At 37.6% G+C, this 20,611-nt stretch overlaps 2 protein-coding genes across 3 annotated transcripts; one reads left to right on the forward strand and one right to left on the reverse strand.

Annotated features, from left to right (window-relative positions):
- Positions 1–470: 470 nt before the first annotated feature.
- Positions 471–5,615, reverse strand: LOC121631159 (KATNB1-like protein 1). 2 transcript variants are annotated; one of them, XM_041971862.1, is made up of 10 exons: positions 5,292–5,612; positions 3,620–3,717; positions 3,466–3,503; positions 3,105–3,381; positions 2,882–2,997; positions 2,761–2,811; positions 1,820–1,909; positions 1,613–1,717; positions 809–902; positions 471–688 (listed from the first exon to the last, which is right to left on the reverse strand). In XM_041971862.1, the coding sequence occupies exons 2-10, from the start codon at positions 3,710–3,712 to the stop codon at positions 656–658; spliced, it is 897 nt and encodes a 298-aa protein (XP_041827796.1). In that variant the 5' UTR covers positions 3,713–3,717; positions 5,292–5,612; the 3' UTR covers positions 471–655. The 2 variants fall into 2 exon arrangements, with proteins under 2 accessions (XP_041827796.1, XP_041827797.1); XM_041971863.1 differs by lacking the exon at positions 471–688 and adding an exon at positions 1,112–1,147 and having other exon boundaries at positions 813–902; positions 5,292–5,615.
- On the forward strand, positions 4,921–16,556 carry acp7 (acid phosphatase 7, tartrate resistant (putative)). Its single transcript, XM_041971861.1, has 15 exons — positions 4,921–5,067; positions 5,788–5,901; positions 6,056–6,189; positions 6,634–6,834; positions 6,938–7,120; positions 8,877–8,902; positions 9,715–9,812; positions 13,199–13,261; positions 13,997–14,111; positions 14,233–14,346; positions 14,922–14,988; positions 15,362–15,429; positions 15,508–15,579; positions 15,950–16,087; positions 16,178–16,556. The coding sequence occupies exons 3-15, from the start codon at positions 6,084–6,086 to the stop codon at positions 16,241–16,243; spliced, it is 1,317 nt and encodes a 438-aa protein (XP_041827795.1). The 5' UTR covers positions 4,921–5,067; positions 5,788–5,901; positions 6,056–6,083; the 3' UTR covers positions 16,244–16,556.
- Positions 16,557–20,611: the final 4,055 nt, after the last annotated feature.

Here is a 20,611-nt window from a genome sequence, read left to right on the forward strand (position 1 = left end):
CCTTCTCATAACTTTACAGCCTTGCTTGTAAAATAATGGAAACAGCCAGTGTGTGCATGTGATATTGGAGAGTCATGAAGTGCAATATTGTTTATTAGGCTTTATAGAGTCACAGTTTACTCAAAACATATTGCATCACCATAACAATTCATATTAGAGGTGTGTCAAGCAGAGTTATTACAAAATCATGGTTGTTTTTAACTTAATGAAAATGTATTTACTTAATTTGAGGACATCACCTCCACATCATCACTGCAGTTTGTAGGTCAAAGAAACATGTCATAAAAGTCTTTTGGAGTTACAGCTTGTCATAAAAATTTATATCCTGCTAACAAACACTGAGCATTGTGTTAAACAAAAAGGCAGCAGGTGGGAGCAGTTGAAGTATTGATATGTGGTCAGACAGTTCAGAAGCTTAAAACTGGCAAGAATACACACAGACACAAACCCAGCCCCATTATTAGAAAATGCAAATGTTATGGTAATTTATTTTTAATGGAGCACAGATACAGCTCAAGTTGTCAGGAGATCCACGGATACAGTACATGATGCCACAGTACAGTCTAAAAATCTTGACTAGTAAGAATAGCAGCTGCATTTGGTTTCTACTAAAGAGTCTTAATGTTATTGGAGGATGTCTGAATCTTTGCTGCTGTCAGTCAAGTTGAAGCAGGAAGGAATCAACAACCTGAAGGGCAAAATTTTTCATATGAGATGCGACATTTTTGTACTATGTAAAAACTACAACAACAACAAAAAAAAGTTTAATCAAAAAGGGCCAATGGTCATTTATGTGTTCTACACTGACCTTGGCCATGTCTCCTGCAGATACTGGGACAGATTTCAAGATATGTTCCTGGTGCCATAGCTCCCACAACTGCTGATTAAAAACTTGGAAATTTCTGCAACAAAATGAGATAATAATAATAATAATAATAATAATAATAATAATAATATGTTTGGAAGATATTCTGAGCTATAACAATACATTTGTGTGTCTTTTTTGGCTGTTATAAATAACCACAGTGCATTTCAAAAGCAGATTTAAAAACATTGTTTTGTATTTCTTTTTATTATGTTGGATGTGTTAAATCGGTTTCAAACAACATACCACACTATATCTTTGCTTGGCTCAAGCTGAAACATTCTGTGGTCCAGAGGTGCAAAACACAAGAAATACAATATTTCATAAAAATCACAAGAACAAAACCAAAGTGACACTTTTTAAAAAATTGACCAAAACAAAAAAAAAAAAAAAAAAAAAAAATTACATTTACTTAGTTTTCTTTTTTTTCTTTTTTTTTTTCTTTTTTAGAAAAAGAACAATTGAAGCATTTACGTTTCATAAAATTGTTTTGTATCTTGTGTTTTTTGGTAAAATATTGTGATTTTGGATTTGTTGCGACCTGTTTCTTTTTGTGAAATGATCCATTCTGTAAAATACCATTAGGCTTTTCTTGTCCATATTTTGTAAATGCAGTGTTCTTGTTTAGCTGTTTTGCCCTGTTTTGTCAGTTGTCATCACGTTTTGTATATTATGTTTTGCACCTGATTCTCATCAGAGAAACTTCCAATGAGAGTATATCATTGTAAGATATTATACAGCACTTACTCATCCAACAGAGGTTGGGTTGATCTGCTGCAGCCGCTCGCTCGTAGCTCCTCCCACCAGTTTTTTAAAACTGAATATATCCACTTCACACCAATAATAATATACCTAAAAGAACAAAGGTCAACTGATGTTGTATATAGTCTTCTGCCGTCATGCCTTTCAGCCTCTAATAAATGCATATAAAAGCAAAACAGCAAGGACACTCACTCCTCATAGGGACTGCTGAGGACTTTCCTAACTAAAGGAAAGAGGTCAACACAACAGCCAATGGTTATCCTGGGTGAGTCCTCATCAATGCTGTAGACACAAAAGTAAATAAATAATCACATGGAGTATTACTAACATCCAGTTCTACAAAATAAAATTAGGATGTTGAGTAACATGTTAATAAAAAAAACATGTATTCACAGGCATAATTTATGGTAGTGTTTCTAAGGCTGTGCAGTAATTTCCAGGGAAGTAGCGTCTGATTTTATGCAATCTGTAGTTCAAGGGCATTCACTGATTATGGCCATGTCCCTTACATTCAGACTCACTAAATCTTTTTTCTTCTGACAGTGTTAACACAGGATAGAATATTCAATTTTACATTAAAAAAACATTATTCAGTGTATTACAGGAATCTGCTTTAAAAGTTGTTTTGTTGTGCAGCTTTTGGTTGATGTTACTGTATCTTTCTCTGTTATTGACATAACATAGAGATTACCTGTTAAAGTTGTCACCTCATTTTCACTTTTCCTTTTTCCCCTAGAACAGCCTAGAGACATTCTGAAATTTTGCAATAATTTGTAAATGAAGGTTAATGCAGACTATTGAACTCTGCCTCTGGAAGAGTATTTACATCAAGTCAAGCTCCCTAATAACATAATTAGCAGCAACATGTTTGTCAAGCTGTTTCTTCTCAGTGCTTTTGTTGCCCTTATATTAACTTATGTGATTCATGTTGCAGTCATGAAATTCAAAATGAGCTAATATTTTTAATTAAACATTAAAAAGTCTTGCTTCCAATGCATGATGTGTTTTGCATGTTCCTTTATGGATCATATTTTGGTTTATGATATTTGCAATGTCCCACTTGTTTTGTAACTAGGGTTGTATTTCTTCAGTTATCAGTGTTTGCTAGATTTTTTGCATAACTCAAAGCTTACCATTTGCACATCAAGGGAAGAAAATCCACAACTACACCAGTGTCTTGGATTCTGCAAAAAAAGAGATATATTCATAACTATACTGCATGCCATATGTGCATAACAAATTCATACAATATACCTCAGAAAATATGTCAAAAGCTCTCCGACATTTCTCCGCCACAGTGTTAAAGCAACCTTTAGTCTCAGATTTCTTTCAAACAGCACATCAGTCATTGTGTTATGATCCTTTGTGAGCTAAAAGCAAAAAAAAAAAAAAAACATTGTCATGTTAAAATTTTTTTATACTGAAAACTACTTCATAAACCACAAGTGTGTTAGTAGGTGTGGTGTGTGATAGTCACCTCAGAGAGAATATTGTAATCTGCCTGCTCAGAACCAGTTCTATCGGCCTTGTGGCTATTACTGACATTTAGTGAGAACTCCAATGGGTCTAAAAAGAATTTTTCCTGCTGTGTGTCTTGCAAGTATTTCCTCTCATTTTCCTTGTTTGCTGCATCACAAGTCCTCCCAGATCCAAGCTGCTTCCTCCGAGCCACTGTCAGATGATGGGTCTTCCTCTTACATGACACCACCCGCTTCACTCTGCCTGGGTTGTTGCCAGAATGACTAACCGGATGCCTGGATGGGATAAAAGTATTTAAACATGCTGTTCAAAACCACACTGTAACTGCTGTAATGACACATAAAATATGTATGGATTACCTTTTTTTGTTGAACTCTTCATGTTTATCATAATTTGCCTGCATGGAGAAATACAGCAGCATGGGCAATGCTTGACACATTTTTTTATAAGAAAACAAAACAGGTACAACTCTCACAAATATATTTGTGCATCACATTGAGTCACTCAGCTGACCTCTTTTGTGTTTCTGCCATGAGCATAGCTCACTTTGTATTCTGCTGCGTGGCCAAGATTGTGGTTCTCCCCATCTTCACTGTTGGAGTCCATTAGATCTAAAGCAAGAGAGACAGTTTCATAATCAATGGACAAGTTTTTATCAAAAATGTCATTAATCTAACCTTACACAAGTCTCCAGTCTTCATCCTAAAAACTATTTATTTTTAAGACTCGAGTAACCTTTAATCAACAACAGAGAGGCAAGAAAGTAAACAAGAAGGTTATATAAGAGGATCTTATGCAGCAAAGGCACTAGAATTCTGGTTGGCTGAAACAAGGACTCACAGCCTCCAGACACCTGCAACCTGTTAGGCTATTTGGTATCTGTGGTATCTAATTTTATGTCCCTCAAAAGGCTCTTGCCACTATCAAAATAGTAAGATATGGCATCTGTATCAAAATCCATTCCTATCACACTCTTGAGACCAAATATATAAAAATGAGACAATGAAGGAAACTCTTTTTTTCATACACATTTTATTGTTTTTATTTGTCATCTTCAACTAAAGTGTTCATTGTACAATAGATTACAAAAAAGCATTTACAAAAACCAGCATATAATTATTAAACTGACACGTATTCACAAGTAATTACAAAATGTTTCATTGACATATCCAATAAAATGTTAGAATGAAATTAAAGAAATCAACCTAGAAAGTTTTAGGAGGATATTTAAGCTTTGTTAAAAAAATCAGATTTAAACAAAAATGTAGACTACACACACACACATTTTTTCAGACGGTTTCTCAAATAAAACAAAAAAATCTATCAAATCTGTCGATGTTAAAATCACCTATATCACCTAATTTGTACATAAGTTTGTTAATCTACCATTTGTAACCTAGTTTATAAAGTCTACTCTTCCAAAAATCTTCCAAAAATGTGGTTATTGGCGTGAAAGTTTTGAAGATCATGTGGCTGAAGTGATTATACTGTTTTTGTTTTGCGTGTGTGTGACTTCTCTACCAGGCATTTATACCAACAGACCCATGTTAAAATGGTGCCTGTCTATGCTGCCTGCACCTTGTTAGGCTTTGCACCAGTGGTTTTTGGTGTCCCTCCTATTTGGACTCAGCCGGAGCAGATGCACCTCTCATATGGAGTATTTGATGTGTTATGAATAATATATAAAGCAATATATATGTATATATATATATATATATATATATATATATATATACAAAAATAATAGCAAGTCTTGAATGGTACCAATTCACCTACAGTAGAGTCTACTCTAAGAACACAATTTCCCAGAATCCTTTTGGGCATTGTTATTCTTTTCGGCATAATGACGCAGTTCAGAAGCTCCAGCTGAACAACAGTAGTTGAAGTTTATCATGTATTTTTTTTCCGAAAATAAGCGCTTAAGCATTTGGAAACAACAATTCACTCTGTGCTATTAAAATGTAAGTGTTGTCTTCAGACAAAATGAACGTCTTTCCACTGTACGTAACGCTATCGTGGCGGTAGTTATCGTAATTAAACCAGCCAGCTAACAGCTCACGAGAGTAAGTTATAGTTGTTGATGTTTGTATACCAGGAATTATGGGTTTTTTTTTTTTTTGTAACTCTGAGAAAAAACAATTAGGCTGAAACAAATCGGATATTGTAAATGAGCTGTTGTACTCACCTCACATAAACGCTGATAACAGAGAGCATCTCCTTTCATTCTTGTGGGCTACTGGGAGCTGCTTGACCCTAGCTACCGCCCAGTATCAGAATATAAAACAGCCCATTCATATGTAGATGGAATAGGGTGCACCCTCTAGCGAGTATTGACCTAATAATTATGGGTGATTCTAAACCAAACACTGTACAGTACTGGCGTGTCAGACGAGTCAGTTAAGCTACTATGATCACTTAAACTGTTGTGTACATGATATGATATTAACTAGTTCGAGCTTTAATTAAGGCTTGTTATCTTCACGAGCCATTACCCAGATTGTGCTTTCACTCACCACTGATCTGAGGCAAGCCTTGGCTTGTGTACTTTGCCTCTAGATACTTAAGCTTCCTTTTACAGCTCTACTGCTCTGAAAGCGCAGTGAAAAACAAGATCAGCAGGTTTTATTGAGACATCATCTGTTTCTGTTTTACTGCTGAATATGTTCTTTCGGTTTTTGTAGTTTCATCATATGAGCTGTCTGCAAGTAAACTGATGAGGACTTCCTCATCAGAGACTGAAAATCAGTCTGCAAATTGTGCTACTGTTACTCAGCACTGTGTAAGCTGCTCTTGAGGTAAGCTCAGGTACTCTGACCAATGGTATTTTCATCAACAATATATATAATCATGCTTGAGTGTCATGTGGTTATTGGTATGAAAGTTTTGAAGATCATGTGGTTGAAGTGATTATACTGTTTTTGTTCTGCGTGTGTGTGACTTCTCTACCAGGCATTCATACCAACAGACCCATGTTAAAATGGTGCCTGTCTATGCTGCCTGCACCTTGTTAGGCTTTGCACCCCTGGTTTTTGGTGTCCCTCCTATTTGGACTCAGCCGGAGCAGGTGCATCTCTCATATGGAGGTAAGTATTTGATGTGTTATGAATAATATTTAAAGCAAATATATATAAATAATATTTTTTGTAGCTTTGCAACAAGGTGGCTGAAGTTAAAATTTACTTTATCTCTTTTTGTGTGCTTTGTTTAATATAGCTGCAGTATGACAGGAATCCTTGATAAAACTTTTAGATTTTTTCGCTGCAATAATAACATCCAACAACCTAGCCAGGGCCCTGGTGCATGCTCTGGGTCAGTACCTATTGTAGGCTGTAGGCACATGTGGTAGTAATTTAATAAGTTGATGTCTTGATGAAATAAGTACTTGGTCAGTTGTCAGCTCATGGTGTATATTCTGCCAGCAGCTTAATCAAAAATCAAGAGTTCTTGCATAGTCAGGTTTTTCATAAGCATCTTTTGACTTTTATAAATGTGCATCAAATTTCCAATTGCTGGGCTTTGCTTTGCAGGAGTACCAGGCTCCATGGTGGTAACCTGGACTACCTTCAATAAGTCAGAGAGCAGTGTGGAGTATGGTCTTCTTGGTGGTCGACTCTTTGAGATGAGCACCAAAGGGGATGCCACTCTGTTTGTGGACTCAGGAGAGGAGAAGAGGGAGATGTTCATCCACAGAGTGACCCTCACAGACCTCAAACCTGCTGCTACATATGGTGGGTGGGGTTGTGATATCACTAGCAATTGCTTTTGGCTTTTCAGAATGTCAACACTTAAACATGTAATATTGAATATTTGTTTTGATTTTGTTTTTTTCAGTCTACCACTGTGGTAGTGACGAAGGCTGGAGTGATGTGTTTTCTTTCACTGCTCTGAACGACAGCTCTAATTTCAGCCCCAGGTTTGCTCTGTATGGTGATCTGGGCAACGAAAACCCTCAGTCTTTGGCTCGACTGCAAAAGGAGACTCAGCTTGGCATGTATGATGTCATCTTGCACATAGGTAATTTCTATGTGGAAAGCAAAAGCTTAAGTTTTATCAGCAGGAACGTAAGCATTAGTCATCTACAGATACTCAACACTGCTTACAACAAACTGTGTTAACATAAATCAGATCAAGTTAGCCTGCTGACATCCACCAGCAATGTCTAACAAAGTAATATATAACACTGTGACTATTAGTGTTTTATTAATCATTTAACATTTGCTTTTGATCAGTATGTGTTGGACTGTCTTCACATATTTGCGCTTTATTACTGGCACACCTGACAAGCAAGTATGTTATAAGGAAGTCAGATGTATGCCGTAAAATGTGTTTGCCAAACATGTGACTCTATTTGGATTACCACCCTAAAAACAAGAAAAAAAAAATGTTCTTACCTTCTTTATTAGATTTCTAAATATATCATCATGCTGAACACTATTTCTAATGATTTACCCTGTCTTTATGTGTGCAAATAAAATTGAAAATGCATAGCATGTGCTTGGGAGAGCATGAACTGTGTGGGATTCACCCACTTCTGCATATTTGGTTCATGAACGTGCAGTCACAATAATCTCCAAAGAACTGACTGGAGCACAGAAATAAGAGGATATGGTGCTTAATAATCTCAGCTAGTCACCTCATTGGTTGCAACAAAACAAGATGCTTCATAAGAGAAATAGACAAATCATGGAAGTCTGGGACTGGGACAGAATGGCCTTAAATATGCCACCAGCAGATGGTGTTGCTTTCTATTTGACACATATTGCAGTCATTTAATTATATAATAAATTGTGATTCTTTCTTGCTACACAAACACATAAATCTGAGCCATTTTATTTTCATTGTACTAAATCTACTGAGAATATCAGTATTTGCACCAAAATGCATTTCAGGAATGGTTAAAAACATCCAGTCTCTGTGTGTAGTCTTAAATTATATAATTTTATTGCCTTCTGGTGTAATTTTCATGAACTTAACATTAAAAAACACACAGTCTGTTATACTGGCACTGTGCTCTGGTACAGTACTGCTTGAATCAAGGGTACAGATTGATGGATATGTGTTAAAGCTATAGCATTCAGACAAATTATATTTTTGAATCATTCACTCAGATTAAGACCATTTAAACATTTTCGGCCACTGCTTCACATTTGTGTTTTGTTAGACATTAAATCACAGCATCCAGTGCTGGAGCTGTTGTTGTGCCTATGAAATCATAATAATAATAATAAATAAAATTAACCACCAGCTGGGTGTCTAAGCTGATAATAAAGACTATAAACAGTGGAAAACAGCTAGTATGAACTAAAAGAAAAAAAGAAAAAGAAGAGAGGAGTGGAGTGGAAAAAAAGCTTTTAGCCCCTGATTTATTGGTTTGCTAATGGCATTTAATTCCCTTTGAAACTATAAACGTGTGTTTGTACTCTGGATCTTTTGCAGATTAAGATGCAGCGTGTTTCGTGGTGAGCTTTAGATGTGCTGGAGAGCAGAGCCAGACAATTTCCTCTATTTTCATTTGCCTTGTGGTCTTAACTGCACAACACGTTTAGCAAACAGTCCTCATGTTTAGCAAACACACTTCATTTAAGCCAACAGGAGAAAAACAGTTTTGCTTACTCCTGAAATAACACAAGGGAAATTATAATGCAATCTTGCTTTTTAGTCAAACTTATTTAGCAAAGTTCAAAGATGTGCATACTTGTCTTTACTTGGAGAGTAAAAATCTATGGATGCTAATCTGTGAATGTTTGGTTTTTGTTTTGTTTTTTTACAGGGGACTTTGCCTACGATATGCATGAGGTACTTTACACTTTAATGTTCTCTAATATTGTGAAAAAGGGTCAATCATTCACTTACTGTAGTTCAAATAGAGCTCACTGACAGCAAATGTCTTTCATCAACACTTTACTCTTCAAGCCATTCTGATATTCTTGTAATTCCACAGTGATGGATGAGATAAGCCACTTCACCTTCCTGCACACCACTGTTTATTATCATGAAATATACTGGCTCTACTCTGGGGCTGAAAGATTTGGCTTATGGTTAGCATTGCTGTAAGATGCATTAAGCCTTCGGTGAAAGATGAGAAGTAAAAAAATGTCGCCCAAGTATTTCAGGAATAAAAGCAGTACTATTCAAAACCACAGATCTTAAGTCAAACACACATATTGCTTACACAAAATCCTCCTGGCTGTCATCTCTGATATTTAGTGGACATAACTTTGTTTTGGATGCTAATATTATTTTCCATTAAATAATCTGCATTACTGGTGTGTTTTTTTTTGTATATGGAGAGAAGGATAAATTGAATCAGCAGACATCTTCAAAAATTAAAAACCGCAATTCACCAAAGTTATGTTTTCAGCTGGAATGTTCAAGCACATTATGCGGCTTCACTTATATTTTAAAGAGAAAAAACAGAGTAAGGAAATTTAGACTGGTTGTTTTAGGTAAAAGCCATCAAGGCAGCACTGAACCATGCTGTGCATCTACTATTAGGAAATCGAAAACAAAGGCTGGTATCACTTATGTTTGTTTTCTATGGTGTTAAAGCAGTCCTGAACATCAACTTGGTCCTTGTCTTTTTTGATGGCTGAATGACACTTTTGCAGGACAATGCCAGGATTGGGGATGAATTCATGAGGCAGATCCAGTCCATAGCTGCCTACGTGCCCTACATGACCTGTCCAGGCAACCATGAAGCCACATAGTAGGTGGAATACAAGTGTATGTTTCTCTGTTGGACACTTAGACTCTTTAGACACCATGACACATGACCAGTGTCAACACAAACTATTACTCTTTCCTGTCTGTGTTCTACTTTTGATTCTATTATGTCCTGCTCAGCGCATGCTGTATTTCATATAGGTAAGGCCAAATCACTTTGTCAGCCAGAGATAACATTAAATTTTTCTTCTGAAATCTCTGTACTGTACTTTTTTAACACATCAGAGCCATTTAAGTCTCTGAATGTCTGAGCCGCCTGTGCTACCACCATTATGTAAACAAAGCAATGCTTTCCAAACCAAACATTTACCAGTCTGTGAACCATCATCAGCTCAATGTCTGGTTCTTAGTTCACAAAGTCAGTTTAAGTCTTTTGGACAAAGACAAAATCTTGCAGAATATTAATGTACCAATTTTACTGTTTAAGTAATTATTTAATAGCTCTGCCATCTAAAATGTTACCTGACTCATGTCTCTACTGTGCATAATGATTAATCACACATATTTGGACTTTGTGTTGTTGTCCCCCTTTGGATAAAGAAACTGGGGTTTACTTTATTATCTGAGATTTTTAGACAAAAAGATCAGTGGGTTATTGTAGACAGTAATATGCAAAAAAGATAATGCTGATATTTAGATAACAGCTTGTAAAGGAACTGCATGCAGTCATTTTTGCACAGATTTGAAATATTCACATGCTTCTCCTCTTTACCTTTAGCTGTAGCTCTTCAACACTCTCATTAAGTCAAAGATAATAAAGACATTATTTAACAGCCTATGATTTTCCTTCGGATATAAGTATAGCGTAAAAGTTTCTTTTTTTCAGTCTAGCATTTTCTAGCAATTTGAAATGATGAATTCTGCTCAGTTTCTCAGTTTAAAAAAGGATCAGCAGCTGCTATATCCAGTGGCGTGTCTCTTGCATATTGAAACATTTAGAGGTACCGGATCCTGTACCATAATATTTACTTGCTGCTGCTATATTGGGACGGCCTTGTGATTTGTAATATGTCTACTGTCTGGTCTTTATTAAAGAGCAGCTAACAGTAGTCTCTTGTTCTTGGCACTACATCCTGACATAAGAACCTGATATCAAGAACATTACATAACCAAAAATCCGACTCCTTGCCCTTCTTGATACCCACACGTGTGTTTTGTTCTGTGGTTCAGAATCCAAATATTTCCAGCAGCTGGCCACTTCTTTTCCTCTTTTTTGTGTTTGTGCTCCCTCTTTCTCTCTCACTGTATTTCTCTTTTTCCAACCTCAAAACCTAATGGGTGAAAATCAGTTGAAACAAGCCTGACCACAAAAGTTTGTAGTCAGCATTTCAGTAGGGTGAGAACAGTGGATCCAACAGAAGATGCTAAATCCCTAATCAGGACTGTCTTTGTTCCCCAAGTACAGTGGATTGGTCACCAGGCCTTCAGAAGAAATGAGAAACAGTGGTCATCATTTTAAAACATCTCATGATGGAAGTTAGAGAAACAATTACTCAATTACTCAACTGTTTTCTTCATTTAGTTTTACTACTCAGATTTAGCTCATCAGATGAAAAAAGGGAGGATTTGATGAGGAAGGAAGATCTTGTCTGATCAGTTAATGTTCATATTGAATTTGACATCCATCAGAATTTATATATATATATATATATATATATATATATATATATATATATATATATATATATATATATATATATATATATTCTAATTATATTTCTTCTCAGTTAGTTTAGACATCAAACTTTAAAGCTTATAATAGAATTAAAGGCTAACATTGACCATTGGGTGTACTCAACTGTGTTATATCACAGTTTGATTCCTAGAGAATATTTCTATTTACCCATAAAAAAAAAATAAAATAAAAAAAGGCAAATGTTTATTCTGTAGTAGACATTACATCCCCAGATTCTTCTAGATGTGTGTTTGTACCTTTACCAGCCACAAGATGGGAGTATTAATCCATATTATGATTCACTTGTTCACTGCCATGACCTAAACTTGGATGTGGAAATCTGATCATTAACTTATTTGCTCAGGTAAAAATGTAATCCCTTTGGCTCCTTCCTTTAGCTTGAAACACTAGATTTATAGGATTGATAGCATTAGCAAAAGATTTATGACATAAATATTTATTTATTTATGACAGATTATTCTAATAACTCAGGGAATTATCAGTATGAACTGTAGCTGAAGATGGACATGAGATGGTAGGTAAGTATATTCCCCACAGTTCACAAGCTGACCTCTGGACTGTTGTGCTTATCATTTAACACAACCTCAGAGCCCACAGACACTGCAGGCCTCATTAGTGAAGGTCTTCTCTTTTAGTGTTCCCATTCCTGGCTTTTGACCTGCGACCCTCCTGTTCTCCAGTTACCTCTAACCCTACACTAACCCAGCCAGCACAGAGATCTGAACTGTCCCACCCTACTGCGACTGCTGTCGAGGATATTGCATTTTCCCCATCTCCCTTACCTCCCTTATGTAAGATAAGAAAACAATTATCCCCATCACCTCGGTCGGTTAATGGCCCGTTGAGAAGACTGGCTCTCTCTTACATTATGAAGGGGAAAACCATAAAAAGAGACCAGTGGATAGGAGTCCAGAAGTTTTTCCTTCTTGCAAAGGGTAGCCTTTATAAAATTTCTTCATTTCTGGTTGATGCTGTATTAAATGCTCCTGAGTTTTCAATGAGCAGGCGTGGTCAGGTCACTGACAGCATTCTTCTATATCTGGATTGATAATAACCACCACGATTCAAAGCTGAAACCATTATTATGAGTTTGATTTCTTCAGCGACTAAAGGATCTAAAATAACTTCTTTTAGTAAGATGTTATGGTTTTAGAGGGATGTATTTAGAGGCAAATTTGCTGTAGCAAACTCAACCTTTGAGGTTCCTACTTGCTTATCCTACCTTATCTCCACCCAAGCTCCCCAATGTTGCCAAAATTTTGATTAGCTGGCTCCAGAAACTGACCAGAACTCAGATGTATAGGGTGAGGTCATGTAAGCTACATCTGTACTTCAGCAAGACCTTTCATTTTAAAATCCAGGCACGTGCAAGTTTATCTTAATCAAGGACCAGCAAGTTTTCTAAAGCATCAGACAGGTTCATAGTTGTTTTTGTCCAGTGATCTACTACTTTAAGTTTTCCACTAAGCTGAAATGGCATATATTTTAGAGACAGCTTGGAAATGTCTTAAGTGTAATTTGAATGCAGTGCAATTTTTTTAGCTCATTTGTATGTGCCACAGACTAAAAGAAAGCAGCAGTTTGTGGTTCAAATTGCTATTTGTTATATATTCAAGGAATCTAGATTGTATGATCAGTCCAGTTGCATTTCTCACAATGGTCTTTGTTCACAGCAACTTCTCCAACTACAGGAATCGCTTCAGCATGCCAGGCCAGACTGAGAGCCTGTGGTACAGGTAAGGAAGATGTTTCAGATGAGTTTCCTGTAATGTGCTCTAGTGGCAGAAAGAATAAAATACTGCATCACTGGAAGCAGATGGAAGATTCACACACAGCACTATTAAAGATAAATTTGAACAACAAAATCTACCAAAGTTCCTGCTGTATTTCAGTAAGTATTAATGAGCTCTAAGCGTCAGCAGAGGAGTGTTTAGCTGCCTTATTTTACTTTGAGCTTGTCTCTCCTATCATAGGAACACTCAGACTACACAAAGGAGCTATACATCTGACTTGGTGACTCATTGCTCACTACAGACCTCCTTCTCTGAGATAGAAAGATAATACCCTCCTTAACCACAGGCCTACTCTCCATGGGCCTGGATGCAGACAAGCCTGCTGGCTGAGCCCTCTACTCTTGTGCATGCTTAGGATCCAGGGGAAGCAAAGAGGAACTCCAGGGAGGCGACTGAGTGCCTCTCTGAAGTTCTGCTGCTTTTTGCATCTTCTCTTCCAATAAGCATGCACAATTAACATGTAAGCAGCTGTTGCATGGTATGGTCTTTAGGATGAAAGGCAGCATTTATTGCATTTAGCAGCAACATGCCAGTGTCAAAACATGGTTTGGATTTTCAAGTACTTTTCACACTATGTGAAGTTTAAACTGAAGCCTGTTCTTGCTTATCGGGGGGCTTTCAGCATGCTTCCTCTACTGGGTCAGGGCTGTGTATCATTTTAACGATATATGTCTGCAGCTGGAACCTGGGGTCAGCACACATCATCTCCCTCTCCACAGAGGTTTACTTCTATCTCGACTATGGCCTGGAGCTGCTCTTCAAGCAATATGAGTGGCTGAAGAAAGACCTAGAGGTCTATGACTTCCCTTTCACTCTTTTAGCACACTATTATATTTCAAAGAAACTTTAAAAAAATCCACTTGTTCTTTTACAAATAGATATTTCTGCTGTCTTGTGTCCTTATATTGACCTAGGAGGCCAACAAGCCTGAGAACAGGGCAGTGCGTCCATGGATCATCACCATGGGGCACAGACCTATGTACTGCTCTGATGATGACCAGGATGACTGTACTAACTTTGACTCATATGTATGTAAATCATATAGTTCAATCGATTTACTCATACACTTTGACCATATAGCAGTCTTGTGAAGATTACTCATTGGAGTCTCAAACTCATGTGTAGTTTAATTACCCATACAGGTATAAAGTAAGTCCTTTTCATTGTTGACATTTTAATGATAAGACTCATTTTCATTTAATGGGGCTAAACAAGAAAAATTACATCATTACCTTGAATTGTTGTGAGAATTATTGTTAGAGCAGCTACACTTTATTATGCACCATGTTGCTAGTTAAGTAAACAACAATCCAGTTTTATTTTATCACATAAAAGCAAATTGTAGGATTTATTTTTACTATGTTGCTTAACACTTAAATTGCTCCTGGTAGCAGACATGTTATGCATGCTGCAGACTGCCCAGGCACGACCTCAACCCATAAGCACACTGAGTATGGTATACTGTCATAATCGCTGTAATTTGGGCTAAATAGTTTCCACTTTGACTTGCTTCTCTTAGCACTGTTCAGAGTGAGGCTGGCATGGGTACGATTGAGTTTCATGCAGCATTTTCTTACTGTTATTATTCTTTGTAAAATCTCAGGTTCGACTGGGACGGAATGACACCAAACCACCAGCTCCTGGTCTAGAGGATCTACTTTATCTCTATGGTATCCTTCTAGTTCAACAAACAGCTCTGTGTTGCTAATAAATGCTTAAATGCACAAACTTAGACACTCAGGATGTTGTCTTGCAGTTAGCAGAGTAACTCAAAAATCTTTTATAAAAAAAAGCAGGCTGTTGGATAACTTTCCTGTTTGATGTTTCTCAGACTTTTTGTTTGTTGTATTTAACTATTGAGTTTTAATGGAAAGTTTATGTTCTGTGTTTGCTTTGCTCTGATCTTAAGCTTTAGTTGATTGCTGAGAAATCTCAAAATTTAATAGGCACAAGATCTGAGAGACATTGGATTACACTGCAGTGTTTTTAGTCAAGCTTTTTGTGTAGATAGTTATTCAATAAAGTTTCCCAATGTTTTTACAGGAGTAGATGTGGAGTTGTGGGCACATGAGCACACATATGAGAGACTTTGGCCTGTCTACGGTGACAAGGTCAGCTTCTGTACACTCAGTTCTCAGCTTTTCTAGTAGTTTCTAGTTGTGCATCTGACTCAGTGTATCTCTTTATAGGTGTACAATGGGAGCAAAGAACAGCCGTATGTAAACCCCAAGGCTCCAGTACACATTATCACAGGCTCTGCTGTAAGTACTTTCACATCACCACATTACTGTGAACATTTTTCCACATAGATCAATGCATGCAGTACATCAACAAAAACACTGTCATGTATTGTACACAGTTCTGTCTGTGCAGCTGCTGGTTTGCCACATAAGTTTAGTACCAGCTGTTCCCCTGGTTAAGTGTTTTCTGATGTGGTGGCAAGTGGTGCAGGGCATGCTTTGTCATCCAGCCACAGTGAGATTAGTCATGAGCATATCAAAATGCAGCCAAACTGGTGCTGAGCCACAGCCACAGCTGAAATGTCAAATAAGGCTTTGAGGAGAGAGTTTGAGAGGAGCATGTGACTCTTTGCTTACAAAGTCAGTTTAATGACTTTTGAATCTTTCTCAGGGCTGTAGAGAGAAGACTGACAGGTTCAATCCAAACCCCAAAGAGTGGAGTGCTTTTCGCAGCACAGACTACGGCTACAGTCGCATGCACGTGGTTAACGCCACCCACCTCTACTTGGAACAGGTCTCAGATGACCAGGTAAACACACATGGAAGAACATGTGTAAAATGCATTTTAAGGATAGACTTGTTTTTAAAAATATGACAAAACCTTGTCTGTGTGTTCCAGTATGGCAAAGTGATTGACAGCATATGGGTGGTGAAGGAAAAACACGGCCATTCTGCCTGGCTATGAAGACTGTCGTCTTTAAAAAGATACTCTACCCACAATATTAACTTTGCTTTCACACAATCAGAGTTCTTTTGCTGCATCACTGCAGTTGTGCGATGAAAATGATTATTATTCCTGGTAATTTGAATTTTCTAATTAAACATTAGTAAATTTTTGTAATTTCAGTCATTTCCACTATGCCTCATCAACTCCAAGACCACCATATGATGATCTGCTGTAAATGTATATAATGTATGTATGATGTGATTTACTTAATGTTTTTCTTGTTTCACTTCAGATTAAAAGCACATTTGAATAAATTCATTTTTGGATTTGCTCACTGTAATCCATCACTGCTGGCAAAGATAATTTACTTTATTTTAACATCCTGTCAACAGATAGGTGAAGGTCCCTTTCATGCTGCCTGAATAATCAATTGACAACAGATATAGAAGACTAAGCTCTGAATCTGGCAGTCACAATGCTCCATTCCCTTCAGAGTATATTTTTCATTTTAAAAAACCTGCAAACTCACTTAAACATATCAGATCTCCCTCCTTTCATTCTGAATAGATGACAGACTCCCCTGGCTTATCCTAACAGGATATTGGAAGCTCATTTCATTGTCCATCTGTGTGGCCATCAGGATCTGAGATAAAAAAGACACATGGAAGTCTGTGCCTGCACAAAAGCACTGTTATGTAACTCAGGGATGCTTGTGGCTGAATTTCATGCAGAGTCAGACAAGGCTCTTTAAATAAGGTGCTATTAATTCCTAATAACTGCAGCCTGGTCCTGATGATTACTGGCAGACAACCATTGTGGATATGTGTATGTTTTTTAGCTGTCTGCTAGCGTGCAATCGTATCTGCTCAATTCTGTTTACTCAAAATCAATGATCTGACACACTTGGATGAGCATGTAACGTGCTATTTGGACATTTTTATCCAAAGCACATGCAGCACTATGTGTAAAATACTGCCAATTAAACCTCTTAGGTAAACACTATACTAAGTGCAATTTTTTCTCCCACATGATGGAACAAAAACATGGAGTTAAAATTTTACAGCAGTTCATATAATATGTCAAAACAACTCCAGGAGCTCACAGTTCTTGTAGAAAATACAGAAGTAATCCGGAGTCAGTGGGATGTCTATTACTAACCACGTTTGTTGATCTTCTCTCTTATGTTGACGTCCCACAGCGCAATGGCAGAAGAAACAGACAAGAAATCACACTCACGTGCTTCTGCTGTATGCACCTACTACGTGGTCACAAAAGAATTTTATTTCGAGCGCGCCAGGCTTTTCTGAGATCCTAACCTTCGGCTTGCTCGTGCTGCAGTCAGTACACTGCTGTGCCACAGACTGAGAGATCCAAAGAAGAGAAGCCTGGGAGATGCAGAGGCCAGATTTAAGCTTTTGTTTACAGTTGTTAGTGACCACGTTTGTAAAGCTTGGTTGTCTTCCAGTCATCCATCTATTTTCAATGCATGCTGCAAAAACAGATGGTTGGAAAATTCATTCTTAGAATAATGAGCACAACTCATGGCGTGCACATTCTTCATCTTGTAGTGCATGTGATTTTTGCAGATGAAGAAAAAAAAAAACATTTGATTGCAATCCAGAAAAAAAAGAGCAAGGAGAGAATAATGCACCACTTCAGATTGCATGACTGTTGATGGAATATTTTGTGTTTATTACATTAGGTTTGTTGTATTGTTGCTCAGGGCCTTTCTTTGTAGATAGAAAGATGGAAAATTACTGGTGTGCACAGTGTTGTGCAGGTTAGTACTATTACTTCACGGCAGGAAAGCCTCCTGGTGCAACTTTTGGCTGAGCCTTTTTGTGTGGAGTTTGCTTGTTTTCTCCAGGTACTCTGGCTTTCGCCCACAGTCCAAAAACATGCATGCTAGGTTAGCTGGTGATCTTAAATTGATCGAGGAATGAACTGTAAGCTGTGCTTCTCCGGTTGGGTATGGCAAAGGAATGTATAGATGGATATGCAAAATGGATGGATAATACAAAACTATTTTCTGCCACTTATTCATCAACCAGAAATTTCAGTTTGCCAGAATTAATTTATTCATTTTTGCCTCACAAATCTCACTTTCAGGAATTGTGTATCTTCACCCTCAGACATAAAGGAAACTGATAATAAGCCATTAAAACACAATTTATTTCATTCATTGTACAGATCTCTGTTATAAACTGCAGACAGGTCAAGGATCAGTGTGCTGCTACATTTAACTGGAATTTGCCCTGTAACAGTTTTAGTTCATTGAAAGTTGACAACCTAACAAAACAGGGCCTTACTAATCCTCAGCAAGACTTTGGCATGGCCTCCTTGTCTTCCTCCTTAAAGTAACTTCATCACAGTGGCCTAATTCCTACTTGACACACCAACAGCTATAAATCCATTCCCAAGCTTATGGCTGAGTAAAACAGTAAGTAATGAACTCTCTTAAGACCACAAATGTCTTATACTAAACCAAAAAGCCATGAAGCCTCTTTGTAAAATCTTTCCAGATTTTTCTTCAGTTAAAGTCTGTGATTTACCAACATTATTTATCTATTTGCAAAAGTCTCTAGTTGCTCTCGCACTCAACAACAAATTCCCCAAGGAGACACAAGAGGCTTCTGTGTGTGGTATCTCCACTACTGATCCCAGAACAGCATTTGATCATAGGGTTAAGCTAAGCTCACTGGGGACGTGTGTAATGAATTAGAGGCCTTCAGATGCTGGATCTCAGGGATATTTAATCAATCCAGAAGCTCAGCGCTCTTCCAGAACCAAAGCGCCGCTATTAACTAGCCTCAGACCACCACCAAGACAAAACAACCTAGTACAGTCTGCCCCGGCACATTCTTACCATAATTCCACTTTCAACACCACAGTGACTTACATGGCTTCACAGCACAGCGTCAACAGACACAGTGTGTAAACACTGTATATTACTACAAAAAAAAAGGGTAAATATAATTGTGTCCATGATGAAACTAACTTGTTTTATGCTTACACAAAGTGTGTGAGGGAAAATAAACACATTCTCTCCATAAGAAATATGTAAACTTATCTGGACCAGACTGGGCGTTTTGATTAAATGCAGAATTTCTGGAGACATGGGAGTTCAGGCTGCTTAGGTTGAGATAACACTAAAAGTGAATTTAAGAATCCTCACTGATAAACCTCGGTTTGGGAGCCAGACAACACGTGCCATGCCTCCATAGAGCACACGGGAGTTTGAGTTATGTCAATATAACAAGGAGACACGTCTGCTGTCAAAACGGGCAGTTTTCCCAGAGAGACTCTGTTCTGTTTAAAGACATTTAAAATGGACTTAGGGTGACCCATGAAAAGATGATCAGATCTTGTTCAAATGTGAGTTTTTTTTTCCTCTGACCACTAAAAGACATTGACTGAATGGTCACATACGACTACACTATTACTATTATTATAGTACTATTTGCAACCCTGCTTACTTGTTACTTACTTAACCTAAACCATGCAGCCACTGTGAAAGATGAATGAGCTATATGTTCTTACATACTGTAGCTGTTGTTGAGAGTATGAAAAATAAGAGTAAAACTGTTATCACAAACTACTGAATAATTGTGGGGGATTTTCGTCAATGAGGGGCTCTTCTGATAGGGTTAGGGTTACATCAGACAGAATATGTTGGATGCAAAGAATCAGTTGGTTTAGTGGCATAACTTAACCTTAACCTCCAAAAATCTAATTTTCTGCTTGTGAGCATTTACAGGTAGTTTGGCAAAGTTTCTATTCAAGAGACACAAACTGACAACTCAAAGTGTGCGGTGAAGTCATCAGTAGTGCTGCCTCTGCAGTCATCAGTCCTCATAAGTAATTCAATGATTAATTTGGCAGCCTTTAGCGTAACTAAATGTTTATCAAAGCCATAACTCCAGATAGTGTGGGGGCCCATCATCTTTACCCTCCAGTTCAACAATGAATTAGCATGCCTGCATATATTCTCATTTTCAAGTTATCCATCTTTCCCCTTGGGAAGAAAAAGCTCAGGATACACTGACCATGTAGTTCATACAGATGAGGGTGCTGGTGAAGGGTACTGCAGGCCAACCTGTGACTCCTCTCAGTCTACAGGAAGTGCTAGTTTAGTGCCAGAGGGCAGAGATTCAACTCATTAACTCTGAGCCTCAACACTTGAGGGATCTTGAGAGCTGACAACAGGGGTATGCTACCCAATTGGTTGCTGTTGTCGAGCAGCACTGGGGCATGTCACTCAGTACAAGAAGTCTGTGTAAGTGGTCTGTTTAGTCCCCCAAAAAATCTCAATTAGCAGCCTGCATAGTTTTGGGGCCACTATATTGTTTAAGCCTGATCTGTCAGCAATATGACATAGGACTTCTT

The sequence above is a fragment of the Melanotaenia boesemani genome, chromosome 20 (assembly GCF_017639745.1).
Source record: "Melanotaenia boesemani isolate fMelBoe1 chromosome 20, fMelBoe1.pri, whole genome shotgun sequence".
Taxonomy (NCBI): Eukaryota; Metazoa; Chordata; class Actinopteri; order Atheriniformes; family Melanotaeniidae; genus Melanotaenia; species Melanotaenia boesemani.